Genomic DNA, 21,366 nt, shown 5'->3' with positions numbered 1-21,366 from the left:
ATGTGCCTGCATGGCAAACATTTCTCCTTCCTGCTGTCTCATTGTCATGGTGACCCAGCAGTGGGGTGGGCTCTCCACCTCCTTGAAACAGGCCCCCATCCTTCAGCATTCCAATGTAGCAAAGAAATGTGGCACTGACACACTTAAATAGTTGACTGTGCTGCAGTGGGAGTATCAGAAATGCCTGAGTGGTGAATGATCTGTCCAGTAACTCAGCTCTAAAACCTCCTTTATCATTAAGCAATCCAGGAAAAAGAAAAAAGAAAAGGCAAAAAAAAGAAGAAAGAATATAAAAAAAGCAGGAGTGCAGAGACTAATGAAAAATCTCAAAGAACTGCATCAAAGTTGATTTGAAATAAAAGGGAAATTTTGCATTGGCTGTGCTAGCTTGATATAGTAATTACATTTTTCTTATCTTGCTTAATTGCAGCCTATTACAGCAGGAAAATGCTTTTTAAATCAGTTTTGAGTAAACAAAAATGAAACCCTGAAGGTGAATTAAATTTTGAAAATGGAATTTTTTCCATGAGAAAAGACTTTTTTTAGAGAATCAGTTCCAATGAAATAAAGTATGTCATGTTTTGTTAAATATGAACTGAAAGGTTTCATTAAATTAAATGCTTTAAATTAATGCTTGACATCAGTTTGGTATAAGATTATGACTCAGATGCTGAAGGCTCTCTTCTCTTTTCATTCAGAACACACTAACACTAAGTGAAAAGCTCACAGGGAAGAGTTTAGCTGGCCAATTTGGCTTCATTTCCTGGCTACAGAGTATCTGTGAACAGTTATTATTTCCTCCATACTTCCATTAATCGAAATTACTTAAAATTTGTTTCAGTGCTTTTTTCTCTAAATTGGATTAAATTGACTAGAGCACTTAGAATTACATCTTGTCAGTCCCAATCAATTCATATGAAACTGAAAATGTTTCCTCTTTTTTTTAAAAAAAGTACACCAGACAGAGCACAGGTTATTTTTGCTGTTTATTAGTAGTAAGATATAGGTGTTAATCTCATGCATCCACTATTAGCTTGCCTGAATTATGATAATACCTTTATTTCACTGTAATTGATTAGGTAAATTTCAGAGTACTATTTTTTTTTTCATTTGTTGCCTTAATGCAATGGTTTTGCTTTCAGAGCACCTTTGAGATTCTCAAGTTTTTTTTTATTAATATCCCTGATCAATTTGATGGGTTTTTTACACGTTAGTAAAAATCAGACAGTAAAGTATACCCCAGTGCAAGTTTACACTAAGGCAGCTGAAACTTTCATGGCTTATATGACCACACTTCTCACAACAATAGGGGTCTCGATGCCTGTAGAGTCAAGACTGTTAAGTTTGGAACAGGCCTTCTCAACTAAAATGGATCTGACCTAAAAGAAAAGCACAAGACAGGTCCAAATGATTTCATGTGAATGAACTTTTTCCCCTCTTAGTTGTAAAGTGATCTCATTGAAAGTAGTCACCCAAATACAAAGCTTTCCTTGGTTGAATTCATGCACATACATCACCATTTTAAGTGGAAAGGAATTTAAATTATCTCATGAAGAGTTTAAACTTTAACATTTAGAGGCAAATCTGTTCATAGCTGTCTAACTACTCCTGCTTTGAATCCACAGCTTCTTTCTATGCGCCTCCCATGAGCAGTGTGTGTAATATCTGTGATGCTCCACGCAGTGCAAGGAGTATAAGTGGTCTTAGAGCAGGTCCTCAGGCTTACAAAGAGAGCTTTTCCCAGTTCACCTTTCTCTAGCAACATGAATTTTTTTTTAACACATGTGAAGAGGTCAGTTCAGCTCCATCCACACAGACACACAGACACATAGGGTTTTTGAGGAACATAAGCATTATGAGCCATTAGCCATAACAAGCCGTTACCATTTTCCAGTGCTTTCTCAAAAAAAAAAAAAAAAAAAAAAAAAAAAAAGCAAGTGTTGTGAAAGAATGAACTCAGATGAAAGAAGCAGCTGCAGTCATCACCTCCTCTGCAGTCAGAGTGCTGTGGTACCAGCAAATGTCAACATAAATGTCAGCTTCAGAATTATAAGCAGCAGTGGGTTTTTGAAGAGGATGACTGGCAAAGCCAGAAAGGGCAGAGACCTGCTTGTCTTATTCCCTTTTCTTCTGATTACATTTTCTTTGATCATTGCACCATGGTCATCTACTTGCATGTCTTATCTTTAAGAAAATTTAGGTAGTTAATAGAGTGATTGTAGTTTTTACATTTGACTCTGGTTCATGTCAGTGCTTCATGCCAGAGAAATGTGGTGTACAGAACATTCAATTTTGTAACATTCTATTGATATAGTGCCTTGGATTCATAGTTTGGTTTGGAAAGGAGCATTTAGGAGATGGTCCTTTAGCCTTATCTTAGTCAAAGGTGCAGTGACAAGGAAAGAGTGAGGGCAGCTTTTCCTTTGAGCTGATGAGTAGCATCTTTCTGCTTGCTGCACATAAATGAAGGTATCTGGGCTGAATCACTCTGGGATATCCCAGAGTGTGCACGTTGCTTGGAGTCTGTCAAGAGTACCTAGGGGAAAGACAGGATTACTCTCAGCATACTTTAACTTACTCTGCTGGAGAAAAAAATGCCCAACTCTGCAAGTGGAACAATATTGAAATACACTTAGTGCTTAGACTCTCTATGAAGAAGCTGACCTGAGCACATAAACCACTTTACCCATGATCCTTGGGAGTGGTAAGTAGTACGAATGTTTTAGGGTAATGAGTCGATACACTTCTGGCTTTTTAAGGGAAAATTTCTCAGACATTTCAGAAAGTGTAATGTTCATGGGATTTCAAGTCAAGAACCTCAGTAGGAAAGGCACTGAAATTTGCTGTTTCAGGTTTTAGAACAGAGGTTGTTATCCTCAGGCCTTTGTGTAGACTCCACTTTTTGTGCCTCTTCGTTTGATCCCCAAGGCCACCAATGTCCCCACTGTGGATACCCAAGTAGATTCCCCATCCCCTCTCCTGTGCATCAGCCCTCAGGGGCATGAAATTTGATTTTGCACCTCACACCTTTTACTTCTCTCAGGAATCCCTTAGTGAACTGTGTTCTAGAAAATAGTCTGAAGAATATGTGATCCCAAGGGAAAATAAGCACAGCCTTTGGTAATTCCTGATGGGATTAGACATCTTACATCATATGGTTCATCTACCTCCTATTTGTACAAGCTTAAGGAGGTGTGCATTGGGAAATAATATGGGACAGCTGGCACCCTCTGAACTCATCTCTTACTGCAATAACATGCTCCTAAGGACATGGAGAGAGTTTAATCCCAACCTGTGGGGTACCCATTTTACTTGCCTTGACAATATCACTGAACTGGGTTAGCCTTTCCACTTCCCCTCAGAGTCAAACAAGGAACACTGTGCCCCTCCTTGAGCTCAATAATAGAAACAAAATATAAGAAAAAGTGTGAATATAGTGGTGCTAAGAGGCCTGTGTTGTCCATTCAGATGTGGAAGTCAGTGCAGGACAAATTCTCAGTCCCTCTCTGGTTTTCTTCAGTGTTCCTCCCTCTGAAAAACATCCTTCTCCAGGGGAATCAGAGTACCTTGATTTTTTTCAGTGGCAGGCCAAAGCCAAATGATTTTATCAAATGATTTTGTCAAAGCCAGTCCACAAGCTGTCTGAAGTCAGGGCGTAGAGGTTTAGAAGTTAGCTATTAAAGTATGTGTTGTCTTTTAGCAACCCTTATGTGTTTACTGAAGTTGTTCATTCTGAGCCATTCCTGCCCCCCCCAGATGTCTTTCTCCCTACTCCTCATCAATTTCAGCCAAGAATAAACTTCCCAATAATCAAATCAAGATTTAGTTTCAATAATTCGTTATAAGCAACTCTACTTCTATCAGATTCCATACACAACTCTGCTTTCAAGTTAGAGCTGCTTACCCTCCCAGTGTTTGCCACTAGAAATAAGTGTGTGTTCAAAAAAAAGCCCTGTTTGAGTTTGCTTCTCTGTACCTGCAAGCGAAGAGCTATCAAAAAATAGATCAGGTGTAATCACAAGCCACTACAGCTACATATCAGAACAAAACATACCTTTGCCCTCTCCATGCTGATCATGAGGCAAATACAAATCTTGTGGCTGAGGTCTGTCTTTTATCCAAAAGACAAGGAAAAAAATAAATACAAAAAACTCTTATGTCTTTGCATGGACAGAGGGCTAACTTTGCCTTGCATGAGAAGTCAGTGCCTAAATTAATTCATTAACATGAGGCTGAGATCAAGAATGACAGTAGTGAAAATGTGGGTTCTGCAGTAGTTAAATTAGTGTTTTTAAGAGGAACAAAACCATTAATTTAAAATAATAGTTTTCTATATATGTGTGGTGCACAGATTAAATGTGTAATTAAATGTTCCATTAAAATAGCCAAACTTCCTTAAATTGCCTTCTAACAAACCAGTTCTGACCATTATCCAGTATTCTGCACAGTTAAAGGGTTTTGAGATTACATGCCATTTTCAGGAAGCAAGCAGGAAGCATTCTTGGTAAAGGCATATTAGTGTGAGTCCCAAACTGCTCAACTTATTTACAGAAACCAACAGGTTTCTTTTTTTTAAATGTTGCAGCAGCTGGATCACCCTGTCTCTTCCCCTTCCTAGTACTCCTCTTTAAGTGACAAAACCATATGATTAAAAAAATAGAGGCATTTGTGATAAACAAGTAATCGAAGGCAGCCAGTGGGCGATTTCATTCTGTGAAACAATAGGTGTGTCTGCCCAACCAAAAAAAGGTAACAAAAGCAACATTAAATGAGAGGAAAATTAGGAATTTTATAATGAAAACAGTGGTCCTATTCAGGGCTTGAGTACTGGCAAGATTTTCAGAACAGAGACTTTAGGGAAGCCCTGAGACTAGTCATATAATTGGACCCACTAAATGCCTCTACAGGGAAGTTTTTGGCACACGAATCAACCACATGCATGCTGCAGAGATAACAGGTAGGCTTGTAGTTGGTGGGAGAAGAATACACGAAGGGAATTTATTTGCTAGGAATGACAAATGAAAGACTAAAGCCAAAAGGGAATATTCAAATACAGAGGCAGTTTTGAGGTTATTTTTGTTTGATATAACTCTAAGCGAGATGTGAGACTATCTGTGTCCAAAATAAACCATCAGAAACATCAGGACTGAGAGAGGGGAAACTGAGTAACCAATGGGAGAACTATAATCAAGTTCAACTTATCAGAAGAGATACTTGTTTTAGAAGAGGTGGATAAGACTCACAAATTGGATGAGAGCAGGAGTTCCGCAGTAGCTACAAAAGCATTTTCAAAATAACTACCTAAATGTGGATTAAAGAAGCAGACATTAAGGCCTTTTTGCTGAGGCTGCAGTCATTTTAGGCTATTACATCAATGTTGTCCAGGTCTCAAGACAAAGAACATACAGGATCAATCCAGTGTGAGGAAAACAGAGCAGCATCCAGCAGGCAGCTGTAGCAGCTCATTAGAAAGCTCTGTGTCATATCCAGAGAGAGAACCACAACCATCTGGGCCAGCCCTGCTGCCCTGGAAACAGCTGTTTCTAGACTTGCTAAGACTGGGAAGTGACTCAAAACTAGGTTTCTATTTTTTCCCCCCACTCTTTTAGAGCAAACAGGTGGTGTTGTATGATAAGAGAGGTAGTAGAGTATTGGACGGAGGGGAAGGCTCAGAAGAGATCATGGTAAAACCATAAATTGTGGAAGAGATGTTGGAGAGGGGGAAAAGTTGCTGGTTGCCGGCAGAAAATGAGTGAATGAGTAGGATTTGAGGGAGAAGAAGATGGAAAACTCTTGGTGGTGGGTGGTGACAGTGGTCAGAAGCCTAGTGGGGCAATCAGAAAAACGAGCAATTGGACACACAATGAGGAGTATGTATGTGACTGATTTAGACACATAATTGATTCAGACTTTCCAAGAGACAAGTTGAAGTTTCAGACCTCAGTGATGAAAAATCAAATTATAAGCCCATTATTTTTATTGGAAAAAAAGAAATGCAAATTTTAGACATCAACACAGTTGAAATTTGTCAGAAAGAAGAAAATGGAATGAAAAAATGAGACAATGGAGAGCAAAATTCCTTCTAACTGCTGCTGCAAATATATCTAATCCAGAATATGTGTGAAACTTTCACTGCCCCTTCCCTATTTTTAAGGGAATTGCCTTTTAGGTTTTCAGCTGGGGTTTGGGTTTGGGTTTTTTCTGGTTTAAAGAGATACAATTCATTTGTCTGGTGTAGAGTTGTTCATGACAGACAAATATAATATAACAAATTATATTCCATTTAAAAATTGCAGACTTGGGTCAGCTGCCATGTAAATCATTCTGTCTCATTCCCTCCCAAGGGTTCCATCTAGCCCCACAAAATGAATTAATGTGTACTAAGTTAAGGTTTTTTTCATGACTAGGCAATATCCCTGTTCCCTAGAAACTTGCAGTTGTTATTTGTCTTCATGAACCTCGCCTTTGAAAATGCCAAATCCTTTAAATTAATGCTTCAGAGGGTCATATTTTGCATTTCAGTTGTTGAAAAGACCTTGCATTTATTCAACAATATAAAGCCCCCTGAGGATCAGCAACCATGGTATATTAAGGAAAAGTGTCCTGTGCTTTCTGTTACTTGGGAGCTGAGTACTCACATGATCATAATTTCCAACATTCAAAACTTAAAGCATTTTTTTCATTCTTTTATCATTGCCTTTTTCATTATAAAATACAGTTTTTCTTTCCTTAATATGACTAGATCCTGCTCTCAGTGATGCCTCTGTCTTCCCTGGTACAGAGCAGATCCCTGGCTGCTTGAAGTAGTGTCTTCAAAAACTTTTGGAGAATTAATTTTTGGTCAGCATCCAAATTTCTTTGATTCACTAAGAGCTATTTAAATTATCATGGACTAATTGTATTCAAGTGCCCCTTTCAGAAGGAGTAGCTTTATCCCAGGAAAGTTAGCACAGTTTCACTGGGATTTTAGAGAGAACATCAGTGCCTTTAACTGCCCTTAATACCAATCTCATTTAATTAAACAAACTTGCTTTTCAAGAAGCAAACTGGGATTCTTGGAAATAAGCACAGAACTTTCCTGAGCAGTTAATAATTCCAAGGGGGTAAATGAAAACAACCATGGGTAAATGTAAATTGAGTTCATACACTAAACCTAGGGTTTCTTGTATCTTGGTCCAATAGTGCAGTTATCTCACTTGCCCCTTTGCTCTTCATTCAGACCATATTGAAAAATTAAATACAGTAAAAGCCCGGCCTTGTTTTTAGTGGCACCTAGCGCAGAGAAAATGGCCAGGGATGTCAGCCCCATAGTTCTGTCTTATTTACTCCTTAAGAAACACTGGATTAACTCTTTTGTTATTAACTTGCAGCAACCCATTTAGTTCTGCCTCTGCTCCCGCTGCATAAACATTACACATAGAGTTATTCTGCTGGTGTGGCTGTGTGAATAATTACATTGCACATGGAATTATTCTGGTGGTAGTGGCTGTGTGAATAATTAAGGGAGGAAGCAGTCAGCCCAATGTGTTTGCACAGTTCTCTCTCACTGTTTTACCCACAGCCTCCAGATCTTCCTGTACTTACCCACGTGGCCACAGGTACAGCCGAGTTTCCCAGAATCTGATGACCTGTACTTTCCACATGCTCTGTAAAAAACAGAGACACATTCTTTGGTGTCCCCAAGTACACATGGGAGATTGAGCAGCACATTTATTTCTCCCTCTCCAATGTTTTATAAAGACCATTTTGATTGACGAAAGCATTTTGATTGATAAAATGTTACAGGAGGAGGAAAAGCAGTTTTATTTCCTGGGATTCCTGTGAGGTTTATCTTTGATTCTGGCAGGGGGGCACTTGGGAGGAGGAGTAGTTTTAACACTTAGCTCAGCCTAGACACTGAAAAGACTATCAGTCTGTATCTTTATGTCTCCAGTTCCCTTCACATTCTGGTGTCAGCCTCAGCTTGCGCTGTTTGGCTTCATAGCATTGCACTAACATGTTTTTAAGGTTAGAAAAGAATTCAGTGTTCAGCAAAAAATTTAAATGAAAATCCCTTCTTTTCACATTAGATTTAGTAAATCCCTTCCCCTTTACAAATGAGAAATCTGGGCCTAACCTATTATGACAGCATTTCTGAGTTTTTCACCTGTGAAGGTTTTTGTGTTTTATAAATGTAATTAACTACAATAAGAAAATAATAGGACATAATGTTTGTTTTACAAGGTGATTGATCTCTTGGCAGCCTGGCAGACTCTTTTATTGATTGGCTGGTGGATAATGTCAGAGTGGATATGTCCTGGAGGAGAATAGCTGACACCTAAATCCATATGTGACAGATTACCATCTGTGTTGGAAGACAGGTTTCTTCGTGAAATTGCAAAGATAACAGGTGAAAATTGAGAAAGTGACATGAGGGAAATGTGTTGAAACCTGCCTCAACCTTTCCATGCTCGAAGAGCATTTACACAAAGCTCTCTATTTTGTGGGCAGCCTGTTTTTGGGATGAGGAAGATTAAATTTTAATTACATTCATTCCTGTCTGCCCAGTCTAGATTTAATCCTGTTAATTAGGAAAATGCCGTGTTTCACAACCCAGCTATAAAGCTAATTAAACAGAGAATCTTCATTTGCTACTTAGTGGAACTTCAGTTCAGTAATGACTATCATACTTTACAGTTAATTAGCACTGTGGGAGGGAAAATGAGGATGTTGTTGAAGCACAGAACTCAAATTAGAGGTGCTATAATATATGCTTTATTTCATTTTGTAGCTATCTGATGCAGGCATGTTGCACACTATCCTGCCTGCCTCAGTTTCACATTTGTTAAAGAAGAATTAATTAAATGTATCTCTCCTGCAGAAGTGTTGTGTAGGTTTAAGGTAATGAAGAAAATAGCTGCTGTCCTTTGTAATCCTCAAGTGGAAGGTACTGCATAAATAGAATTATTCCTCCCTTAAACATGCAAGAGGCAATGAACTGTGCAGTTTCAGACGGAGTGGTGGAACAGAAATTGTACCTCCTAAAGTAAACGTGGCCCTAACAGTCCTTCAGACAGCCACAAAATCTTCCAGTGCAAAGCACTACTAGCAAGGAACCTGCTGCTGGATCAAACCATTCTGAAGCCCAGACCAAACATTTAAAACAACTGTAATTTGACTTAAAAATTTTGACAGCAAATGATTTGGATTCATAACACCTTGTTCCATAATAGTGCATTTGAAAGTATTGGTCCTGAAAATACCAAGTGATAATTACCAATCCTCAATTTTACAAGTGAAGTAAAGCAGAGAAGTGTTACACCTTGCCCAAATGTTGGATAAATCCATTGTAAAACTGGAACTAGGACTTCCAACTCCCTGGAAACTAACCCCACAACAGCTGGCTTGATGCTTCTGGATGGAACAGCAGAGCCTGTGTTCTACTTTGATTTCAATTTTCTCATAGTGGCGCTGATCCAATGAATCTGGGGATATGAAATTATCTTTCTACCTTAATGAGATATCCCTGGCATGCATTACTTAACATGCTATGCAATATTACATTTAGAGTATTGCAAGTGGAGCCTGGTAGCTTCTGCTTATGTTAATCTGAGTTTTATTGAGAAGTGGTAGTGCAAAAATCAAAACAATTTCAATCTGAGCATTGGTGGCTCTGTAGTATTTGTAACATAGAACAGCATGCAGTGCAAGGTGTTTTGTGCAAGCCTGTGCTGATTGGCACCCCAAAGTAACCTGCTAAGTTGTACACTGAAATTGGATTCAAGTATGTATGAGTTAGTTATTTTTTCTGTTCCTCTATTTCCCTACCTCCAGCATGGGGTTAAAAAGTTATATGGCTGCTTTATACTTTGTGGTCTGTGTGCAGCAGGGAATTAATATCTGTGTCAACAAGGCAACACTAGTTCCAATTTTTAGGGGACTGCGGTGATTTGTAAAACCATGAGGAAGAGCTAGTGAAGAAAAGCAAGGGAAAATTAGGAAATCAGGGAACAAAAAGAACTAGCAAACCAGCCCACCTTGCAGAAAATGGTAATAGCATTACTAATTCCGCTGGCTTTCATTATTAAAAACAAGAAGCTGATGAAATTTCAGTAATTGTTTTAGGTTGATCTGGGAGTATATTCTTTTCCTGGAGCTAGGTAGCATTTTAAATCTGCAAAGGATTAGACAGTCACAATCAGTTCAAATATTTGTCCAGCCATTGAAAGGGGGATCCTCACTTCCGCCCGTGATGAGGCTCTGGAAATCTCCATCTCCATCATTGTTCAGCAGCTAAGTGAAGATTGCATGTTGATTACCCTTTCAGTTGCCTTTAAGCAGCTTATGTGAAATGTTAAGTTCTAAGTTACCTAAAATTCCTACTTTTTAATTTGTTCCCTGACCTGTATGCAGTGAGGCAAATCTCTGTGGGTTTATATGTGCACACACAAGTGCATACATGCACCCTGTTCAGAACCAGCTTCTTCTAAACATGAACTGCATTGAGCAGAGCTTAAGAAAGGTGCAAGTAGAACAGGAGCAGGCATTCCCATTAATCTTCACAAGATCATGAAAAGAAAAATAACAGTCTGCTTGCTTAGCCGAGTCAAATTGTAGCTATGCAACTTAGCACAAAGCATCTGAGTTTCTATACTTTTATTTAAAACTGATTCCACTGCCTCCCTCACATTTTGAGATCCTCAGAAAAAATAGAAGAATCTATTATTATAGATTAATATACTTATTATAATAATTATACTATAGTATATATTTTGTTGTTGTTGTTGTTGTTTTTTGGGTATTTTTTACAAACCCAGGATTCATTCCTGGGTTCACATAGACACAGAGCTTTTGTGATGGTGTTGCTGAGCTCCATCTCCAGACAAATATTTGCAGTTGGGGTTTTTTCCTTCAAATATTACAACTTTAAAGAAGGTGTTAGCTTCCTTGTTGCAAATCTTATCTTTGCTATTGTTTGTATTTAATTGATTGGGAATTGAATGAACCATTTTCAGAGCTAACAGGAGGCTTGAGTGCTGAGTTGCTTGTTACACCATACCTTCACCTGACAGTTTTGACCGTAATTTTCATTTCTTCTGTGATTTCTCAGTACTGGCCTGTATTTTCATATCTGCATGTGTCCCATTTTGGTATTTTGTAGCAGATCATCAGCTTGTATAAGCAAGGTATTTTTTAACAATATTGACTCACTGCACTGGGAGAAATCCCTTGAGGTCTATTGCCAACACACTGAGAGCCCATCAGACCTCCCGGTCTGAAAGGACTCTCACAGTATCATCAGGGCATTTTATGTACAACTCCCACAGAGGAACTACAGTTCTTTACATTCTTCTGCATTTCTGAGGATAAAGGGGAGCAGAGCCTGAGGGAAGTTGGAGCTATTTTTCTGCAACCTGCATCTCAAGGAGCCACTTGAGAACTGTTTAAAGACAGCAGGTTTATGGCTGCTCCACAGACAGTCCAATATTAGAAGGGGAATATTTGACTAAATAATGTCGAAGCTGGTAGAGACACCACAATGGGTTTCCACTGTGTATTTTTGCCCAATATGACAGGCAGACACTTACCTTCTATGAAGTTCAGAGGCACTTGACAAAGTTGAGCACCAGTGAGTTTAGATATAAATTTGGCCTCACCTTCTCATGCAGTGGCATAATTTATTTTCTCATAACACAAATTATTTATGACCGAGGAAAGAAAAATAGTGGGGATACAGACTTTTTGCTATTTCTCTGAACCATTTAGACATGATACATATAGTTGGATACTGCTCTCTTCCAAGTGAAATGCAGCAATGTGCTGCTCTCCACAGAGTGAAATAATTTTTACATGCCTTGTCAGTCTCGCTATGACCATGGAAAGAAATACAGTGAAAGCAGAGACATTGGCGCTGTTTATATTATTTAGAATGTTTTTTGCAGCTAACAGTTTTGACCTCTATTCTGTTTTGATGGTCCCTGTTTCAAAAGGTCATGTCATGTTTTCCAGTTAGAAGAAAGGAATAAATACTTTCTTTTCCTGTGGACTCTCACTTGTTTTACTGAGATCCTGCTTCAGAATTATTCCAAAGAATTGCTGGTGTAAAGCTAATATGGTGCATTGTCAGTGAAATTACAGTTATTAACAGCCTAAAATCTGCACTCTGATGCCAACAGGGTTTCATTTTTGCCCTTTATGGTCATGAGAGACACAGAAAAGAGACTGGAATTTGGAATTTAACATGTGAAATCCAGGGGCCGTCATTTAAAACATCAGTCGTTACTCCAGAATGGTGTTTGACAGGCTGCAAGTAATTTCTACTTCAAGCAGTCTCAGGCATCAGAGTGGCCCAAAGGTCATGTTGTTCTTACCACGAGTAAAAGATACTTTCTTCATGATGGATGACTGTTCTGTGTGTTTATGATGCATAATGTATTAGTAGTCTTAATTCACAATTCCATTTGTCCTACAGTTTTGTCAGGGCATGCTAAACTGTAGTTAGGTACACCTGTGCTCTGCTAAAGGATGGGACTTTTGTGGTAATCCATCCTAATGCCCACACCACAATCCAGTTGCACATTAGGGAGCTGGGAGGAACCACTTCTACAAAAGGAAATGCCAGGCTGCAGGAATTGGGCCAAAAATTCTAGTCTTTTCACTGCCAGTCTTGACCTGTGCAGATGATCACAGCTGAAACCAAAAGGGTTGCTGCCTCCAGTCTCCTGGTGTTATGAAGAGGAGACTCTCAGTGTGTTCTTCACCAGATCTATCAGGTTGGGATCCCAGGGTTATCTGTTGTTGGCCAGCCAAATGCCAGAACTGGAGCACCACAGACAACAAACGGACTCCTGATTTTGGGCACCTTGAGAACTTTGTTACCCAAGACACAAAGATTTGAGCTGGTTTTGCACAAAGCACTCAGGGTGTTCCACAGCTGCCACCTGCAATTTACCCTCATCCTTTTAATTGGGTTGAATGCAAAAGCCACTCCTCTGCAGAACCAGATGCAAAAGTAATAAGCAGCAGTATTAGTTCAGAGGGTCTGAGAACAAATTTCCCATCTCCTTGCCTTAAGTGCAACTCATAAGAAAACCTTTATAACAATATACATTGTTCTTGCTTATTTGAGCCCTGGACATATTTCTGTCAATGTGTGTGCAACAAAGTTCTCTTTAGAAATGAAGGCTGAATTCCCCTCTCAGCTGTTCAATTTTTTAGATTTACCACCTCACTCCTCTTGCTGCTGTAATATTTTACATGCAGAAATGTGGTAAGCACCATGCCTCGTTCCCATGTTGGAATCATGTTTCCAAAAATTAATGAATTATTTTCACTAAGAATCCTACTGAATTCAAATAATTTTTAAAGCATGCCCTTCATTCACCATCATCTTGCTGGTTTTGATAAATTCCCATTTTCTTAGACCTTTTGGCATCTAGATTTGCATTTTGCAAGATTTGCTCTTTAAATGGCCAGCTGTTACCTCAAAGTGTCAAAGATCTTATAGCAAGAAGCTTTTCAAAAGGAAACATTGCTATCCATTTAGTTCCTTGAAAGATCTTGTGTTCAGTTCCAGATGTGGGAAGCCAAGGCTCAATGTCATATTACTTCTTCAATGTATGCATTCATAAAAAGACCTATTTTTTAGCCCTGTTCTTCTCCTGAAAAATAATTAAAGTACTTTTTTTCCCCCTTTTTCAAATAAACATAGATCTATGGTTTTATAATTAGGGGAGGATGGAAATATACCCTGTATTTCAAATGATGTTTTGTGGCCTGTTATATACTTTCTTCGCAACCTTTTATGCATTGGAAAAGGGATTGGTCATTCCAGATCTTCATAACCTTTGGGAGAACTTAAAAGGAGTGGGAAGTAGAATCATCAGTATGAAATTCAGAACAGAGGTCTTATCAAGTTCATCAGTCCACTTCATAATCACTATTTGAAGTAAGAGCCATTGATCTGTCCTTCATACTCTGTGTGTGTGTGTGTGTGTATATATATATATATATATATATATATGGCTTTCAAGTAATGGCAATAGGTGTTCTGTCTTCAGAATAACTAAAGAAGCAACATTTCACGTGCGCTCAGAGTTAGTTCCTTTTCTGCTACACCAAGTGAGAAAAGTTTGATACATGAAAATGGGTGACACTCTATGTCACTGTGTCACTGAATAATGAGTGAAATAACATATAATGCTCATTCTGAGAAAATGTATCCTTGCATTTGTTTGTGTAAGGATGATGGAAGTATTTCTTCAGAATTCAAGTGTCTTTTCACCTTTGTTATTTCTTCAATTTTTTTGTGTTTTCTTATGTTTTGTTAGTTTCTATACAAGGTAAAATGATTCACATCCTTCCCAGGTTGAAATCTGCTGTCAGGCAGAGCACTCCACCTAGAGAGAAGCTACCCTGAATGTTCCTTAACACCAGAGTACCTCAGCTTGGGTCATCTGTTGGTTCCAGTTCTGAGAGAAACACCTTTATCTCCTGAACAGCTCGGCCCATAGCTCTCCTTGTAAGCCTTGTGAGATAGGTCTGGGAAGGGACACATCTGATCAGCCTGGTTCCTGACAGGGGCAGCAGCCTCCTTGGGGATCTGAGTATTCCTGTATTCCTGCCGTGAACAACTGAATTGCTGTCACAAATTAAATTTTTGCTACCATGAACTAAATCTTTGATGTTCATTCTTTGCAGATATTGATGAGTGTTTGGTAAACAATGGTGGCTGTGACCATTTCTGCCGAAACACAGTTGGCAGCTTTGAGTGCAGCTGCCAGAAAGGCTATAAACTGCTCACAGATGAAAGGACCTGTCAAGGTAATAGCTCATTAACCTTACTCTTCACATAATGAGAATGTTATTTCCAGTGGATTTTTTTGTTGTTGTTTTCATACTTAAGTTATTTGTACTGCACATTTTAATTGCTCTGTCGTAGGAAGTAAGGTTAGAAAACACCTGTGAGATTTCTGTTTTCTGGGGTGGGATTAGAAGAAATGTCTTGTTTCAGTGTTTTTAGTAGTAGGAATGCCAGTGTCCTGTTGAAGTGTAAAAATCCAAGTGATGTAGTGGAATAGCCTCAGGCAGAGAGTCTTATGTTCAAATCTTCTCATTTGCTATGATCTGAATGGGACAGAGGCTTAACTTATTTAGACCAGAGTCATTCAGAGACTGTAATTCAGCATTTACAAGTTTGAACTAAAAAAAATAGTTGAATTTGTGAGCTCACCTTTGCCTGAGAGAAACTATTTATGAAGGGATAATGGTGGCATTTTGTGGGAATTCAAATGAAGCATGGTTTATATCATTTGCTGTGCATGTCATGATTTGTTACCTAGGTCATCTGATGTTATGTATTCTGTGACTAATTAGATGCATAACCATTTCCAAGTACTGACCATGTACCTTTGGAGAAATGACATTTAAACTCTGTAGCTTTACTTTTTAAAAAACTCATAGAGAAGGCTAGAAAGATGCATCAACAGATAAAGAAAAGGAAGGATGATGTATTCAATTAAATTTTTGTGCAGAAAATGCCATTTTATTAATACATGATTATTTGCATGAGTTTTGAATAAGTAAAAGTTATGAAGTCCAAAACAGCATTAGTATTTTAGATCTTTTTTGTTTATCCACAAAGGAGAAACCACGATCTGAATATATATGTGCCATTCAGAATTTTTCCATTGCTTCTCATTGGTACTTCCATCCATCATTTGAGAAGCCACCTCCACCCTGACTGTGTGATTAGGCACAAAGGAGTTAGTGAAAGGTTGGTTTTAAGCTGGACAGGATGGGAAGAGCTGAGATTAGCACAGTTCATGCCACATGATTCAGCAGAAATAACACTGTAGGATTGTGTCAGACATGTGGAAGTTGCCAGGTTTCGATTTACCTGCTAAAAACAGGGAAAGAATATTAAAAAGAAACGTTCCCTTCATGGTGTATTTAGAGATGGCTGGAAAGATCTTGTTCATGAGTTTCATGTGTGATGACATGCTTTCACTGTGGTATCAGTCAGAGGTTTCACCATTGAACTAATGGTTATGACACCAGGGAAAAATTCAAGAAAAGTTAGGCCAGAGCTGGTGCAGAATTTATTTGTTCATTATGCAGAGGATTAATAGTAGGCTGTAAAAGCTCCCTGTAAATAATCAGGTTTCTGTGATGATAGTGAGAATCTAGAAGCAGCTCTGTAAATGCTATTCAAGCAAGTTTTGTTTCTTCACGTGCCAGAGCTCCAGAATGAGAGAGCCAACATTAACAATATATAACATACAAGGACTAAAGCAGGAGCTGATCTTCTCCCCCTCGTGTGATCAGACATGGAAGTATAACCATGGTCTGGGCATCCTGCTTTTCCCATTGTCACTGAGGAAGGGCAGGCAATCCATCTTGCCTCTACCTGATACACTGATTGATAAACTGTAGCTTATCTGTTGCTGTAAGAGATAGATTAGTGCAAGTCCAGAGAGTTTTTGGGCTGGACAAGTTCCTTCATCCCAGAAACTCTGATTCTTCATGACATAAAATGGGGAGGACAAAGTCATTTCCTGTTTAAAGTCTAAAGTATTTGGCCCCAGCAAACATGGTGTGATGCCTGCTTTGTGGAGAGATCACTGTCTTAATTTAGTTCCTGTCTGGTGCTGAAGGTGATAATTGGTGACTCATGCAGTCAGTATTAGCCTGCTAATAGAGAAGGAAAGTGAATGCAGAGCAAGAAACTGCTGATGTGTGAATCACCTGCACTTTGCTTCTTCCCCTGCGAGAAGAATATAGTCAAGGGAAGTGGTTATAGTTCTTAATGTCAGCTCCATCAGGAAAATGTGGTTTGGGGTTAGTGACTCTTCTGGGATATAAATCATCCACATTTTGGTTTTTTGTAACAGCTGGTCAATGCTGACCGTAAAACATTAATGAGAGATTCAGGGAAATTTATTTTAGGCATATTAGCCTTTCCAAAGAGTGAAACAGAACAGCCTAATTTCTGTTTATAAAGGTTGCTGTTGTTCATGTTACATCTGTGGTTTTGATTCATAATAGAGTTTCCATGATTTATGATCTTTCTGTCAACATTGCCCTTCTCTTCTGGTTTTCATTTTTTTTAAATAAAGATTTCTTTCAGTTACTAATCAACATGTTTACAAAACACTATTTAGGGCCTTAGAAGTCTGCCTTGTTTGGGACTGGGTCCTGTTTAGTTCAGGTGGCCTCCCCAGTATACAGAGCATTAATCTCCAAACATTTTCATCATTAATATCGGCACAAGGCAATTCTACACATTTCAATATTAAATGTTCCTTCCTATTCCCAGTGAAATTCTGAAGTTGTTCCACCTCACTTAATGTCCTTCATGTCCTTTCATTGTAGACCTCAGAGCTGTCTTTGAGATTACAGGGAAATTGTATCAGTCATAGACTTTGTTCTGGTTATTTGCAGAGCTCCCACCCCGGTCATACCAAGTGCCTTCTCCACATTCATGCTCTCTGTGAAGATGAAAGTATTTGTCTTTCACTTTTTAGGCAGGAAGGGTGAAGCCATATATAGCAGCTTGCTTAAGATCATGCATATAAATGCCTGGACTGCCCAGAGAACAAATCTCCAATTTTGGTAAATCTGCCCCTGCTCATTTGCCCATAACAAGGTATTCTTTTTCTCTTGTGCTTGTGCTCATATCCTGATATGAAAATTCCTTGATTTTTTCAGGAAGTCTGAAGCTTGGTGCTCTCCTGGTGCCACCCTGCATGCTGAGTGCCTGTATAAGCAGCCCTTGCCTCAGGAAAGGGCCTTAAAATGTTCTGCATTTGTCTGTTTACAGCTAAACCATTTTTAGCCCTGGCTGCCAAGAAAACCATTGTCAATCACAGATTACTTCTGCTAGGGAGTGGTTCTCACGCTGTGGCTCCTGTTAGACAAGGAGAATGTGGGGGGTTCCCTTCCTTTCCCCTCCCCTGCATTCCAGCCATTAAAAGGAAACTTCTTTGTAACCCAGAAGGTGAAGAATCCATACTGCCCTGCCAGTAATATTGTGGAAACTGATACTGTTTTCCCAGCGTCTCTTTTTTCACTCAGACTAAAAATTAGATATTTTTCCTTCCCTTTGACAGGGAAATCACTGTAGGACAATACCAAACCCATCTATTGTGTATTACTTTAATTGATCCCTTAAGTCTAAGGTATTGTAAATACTTGGGTGCAGGAAGAAACAGTTGGATCTTTTTGTATAAACCTAGCAAAAAGAGGTCTGCATCTCCTTTGAACATGTAGTAAAAATAACATAGCTATATTTATAGCAAGGAGAGTTTGTGTTTGTAACCTTTTTGATAATTGAAGGACAACAAATCAGATCAGTTCTAGAATGACATCAGCAACAACCTAGCAGGCAAGACTTGCTGCAATGAAATAACACTGCAATGAATGTGTGTAAGCTCAGACATAATTACCTTAATCCTCAGCCAGTATGAGTTTTAGAGCCAGTTAACTTAATTGCTTATTCAGTTTCTGTTTGTTGTGCAGTGATCTCAAAAAAAATCATCAATAAGCAGTCTCTCTGCTCTGCTCAAGTTCAAGCTTCATTAAGCACCCAGAAAAATGTGTGAAATTCTATTGTAATTAATTTTCTCTTCCTGCTCTGGGCATTGCTTTTTGCAAAGCAAGACAGGGAAAGACAACATGCACATTTGTTGCAAATCTCTCCAGGGAGTGGTAGAGATAGAAAGGAAAAAGAAAAAAAAATGCTTTTAGTGGGAACACCCAGGGATCAATGTGTAATATTTTGGTATTTTGGGCTGCTAAATCCACACTTACCCTTTACTCCTCACCACCTCAGTTTAAAATAGAGACAAATCCTCCTACACCCAGAAATTGAAACTTTTGCAGGGGGCAAAAGCTCAAGGCATTTGCATCATTCTAGTCCCCTTACAGACTCCAGAGTAGGCTTTAAGTAGGGTTTGATGATATCACAGACATGATAAAGTCTGCTCAAGTTGCCTTCTCACCAACCATTTGAATTGATAGAGCCACTGTATGAAAGGAGATAACTGTCCACCAGGGAACAGTACCTCCAGGGCTTGTGGAATACCTGCATGGGTCACCTGGCTTTTTTGGGTCTTCTTTACAGCCATGATGACAGCATTTTTTATTTGCTTTGAAGTAGGGCCTGTTTGACTGTTGGTTATTCTTTACTACCTTCCAACCAGATTTTAAACAAATGTAATTGACCCTTTTGTAGCCAGGCACTGGAACACAGGATCTCACAGTCTGCTGTTGATATTGCTGGTGTCTGTCCAGAGGAGATTCAGTGATGAGTGTTTCTACAATAGAAAATCCCTAACAGAATTTGCCCCATTGCTTCACGAATAACTGAGTTTTCCCTCTAGTAATTTTCTGTGGGCACTTTTTGCTATATTTAGATAGCTGCAAAGCTCTCCAGTGGAGGTCCAAGTACAGCTGATTTGAGGTGGTTTTCCCTCTCACTACAAGGGAGTTTCCCTCTCATGAGCATTAACAGCATCATATCTGATATTTGTACTTTTCTTTCATTGAAAACGAATGTGTTTCTTATGGCTCACTGTCCTACCCTTCCTCTCTCCTCAGCCTCACTTCTAGACAAGTGTTCCTCAAGACTTGATGCTCATGGAGTGGAGCAACTGGGATTGATGGGCTAGAGCAGTGAGGACACATTGGAGCAATTTCCTTAGTAACTCTGGCAGCATTTTGCAGTGCTGTCCTGCAATACATCTCAAACCTTGTCCAGATCTGGATTTTTTGTTTCCTGGGGGTTTTTTTGGTTGTTTTTTGTTTTATATCTCTACATATCTGCCAGTAGAGGGATGGTTTACATAGGATTTCCAATGCCTACTGTCAGGAGAAGCATTCTTTTATCCCAGAATGAGAGAAAGAAAAACAGCACATTGAAAAACACAGTAGTTGTCTGTGATCCAAGGATCCTGCAGGCCTGGTCTTGAAACATTGTCCTATTAACTGGGTAGGTAATCACTTCTCATGATGTCCATCTTCTAACTGTACAAAATATGCACTATTTGCCTTCCCAGGGTAAGATTTGGATCTCCCAGCACGGTATCTCCGTTTTGAAAATTAGTATGAAATGAGGGATTAATCATACAGGGAAGGACAGATAGAAGGTGTTTGTGGGAATTATTTTTGGCCTGAATAATCCCCTAAAGATTAGCCACAAAGATTTCATTATACTCTTCTGTATGGAACCATTGATGATAAATGTGGATATACAGGACCAGTTTAATCCCAAATAAATCAGTGCACCCACACCACCAGCACTGAATCTTCAGCCATCTTTGACACAGAGTAACCAAATTAGTAAAATTAGAAAATAAAATATAGCCAGAGAGGTTTTCACCACTGGGTTACATGACAGTGACCTGTCACTCACATTTGGTCATAAAACTCAACAAAGCAACGGGCCTTGTCCTAATCACATAACCTGATGAAGGTACCAGGATTAGGATGCACCTCTTGCGTTGATTTATATAGGACACAGTCCTATAACAAAACACATCAGAGCATAGAAGTCAGGGCTGGAACATCTGGCCCCTCAGATTCAGTTTATCAACATGGTTTGACTTTTCAATGAAAAGGGGTGGAAAGTTGCATTGTTGGTCTACCCCCTCTCTTTCATTTTCTTCCCCCATTAAATACGCAGAAAAGCAAATGCACTCATATTCAACCCCATCAGACAGATGTTCCCTAACATATAAAATACATTGGCTTGTTGCAGGCTGATTTTCATCCAGTCCAGCTGAGTCTGACCCAAGTGTGTTTTAATTGTGGGAACTCTTCATACACAGACAGCAGTGCTGGTTCAGCTCCCAAGGCATTGTAGCTCAAGAACAAGGCGCTGATGCTCTGGAGGAGATACTGGGAGCTGCTTGTGGAAATCAGACTAGCTCAGAGAAAGAAAACTCAGGATGGCTTCCCTGTCACTGATGATGCTCACTCCCTATGCAGATTTTCTCTCTGGCATTCTGCACCACTGAGCCTTACAAAAATATCTCGCTTATGACAAGCACCATATTGCTTCTCGCATCAAGATTAAAAAATACTCTACTGGGTAAGCAAAATGTTACACTGTCAATGAAAGGAATACTTCTCAAATCCTTTCTGTTACACTGGGTGTCAGTGAGACTGTGAATATTGGTACAGTCTGCCTCTGTGAGAAAAAAGGGTTTCAGGATCATACCCAGAAACAATAAATGCTGCAGGTATGAAGTAAAAACAGCTCTAGCCAGTACAAGTTTGTTTGCCAAGTGATAGTATCTGCAGTGTTGGTTGTAGCAATTAAGTCTGCTGAAACATGAAAACAAACACATCCCTCCACCACCTCCAGTTCTCCCCTCTGCAGCAGAG

General features: G+C 39.2%; 1 protein-coding gene across 3 annotated transcripts in view; it reads left to right on the top strand.

Annotated features, from left to right (window-relative positions):
* SCUBE1 (signal peptide, CUB domain and EGF like domain containing 1) overlaps positions 1-21,366 on the top strand; it is a 190,841-nt gene that overhangs the window by 129,802 nt on the left and 39,673 nt on the right. For all 3 annotated transcript variants that reach the window (XM_059846144.1, XM_059846142.1, XM_059846141.1), the window contains one exon: positions 14,680-14,802. In XM_059846144.1, the coding sequence (XP_059702127.1) occupies positions 14,680-14,802 (123 nt within the window). The remainder of the gene's footprint in view (positions 1-14,679; positions 14,803-21,366) is intronic.

Source organism: Haemorhous mexicanus, chromosome 5, assembly GCF_027477595.1.
Source record: "Haemorhous mexicanus isolate bHaeMex1 chromosome 5, bHaeMex1.pri, whole genome shotgun sequence".
NCBI classification, from domain to species: Eukaryota; Metazoa; Chordata; class Aves; order Passeriformes; family Fringillidae; genus Haemorhous; species Haemorhous mexicanus.
Note: the sequence above shows the minus strand (reverse complement) of the source record. Positions and strands in the feature narration are given on the sequence as shown.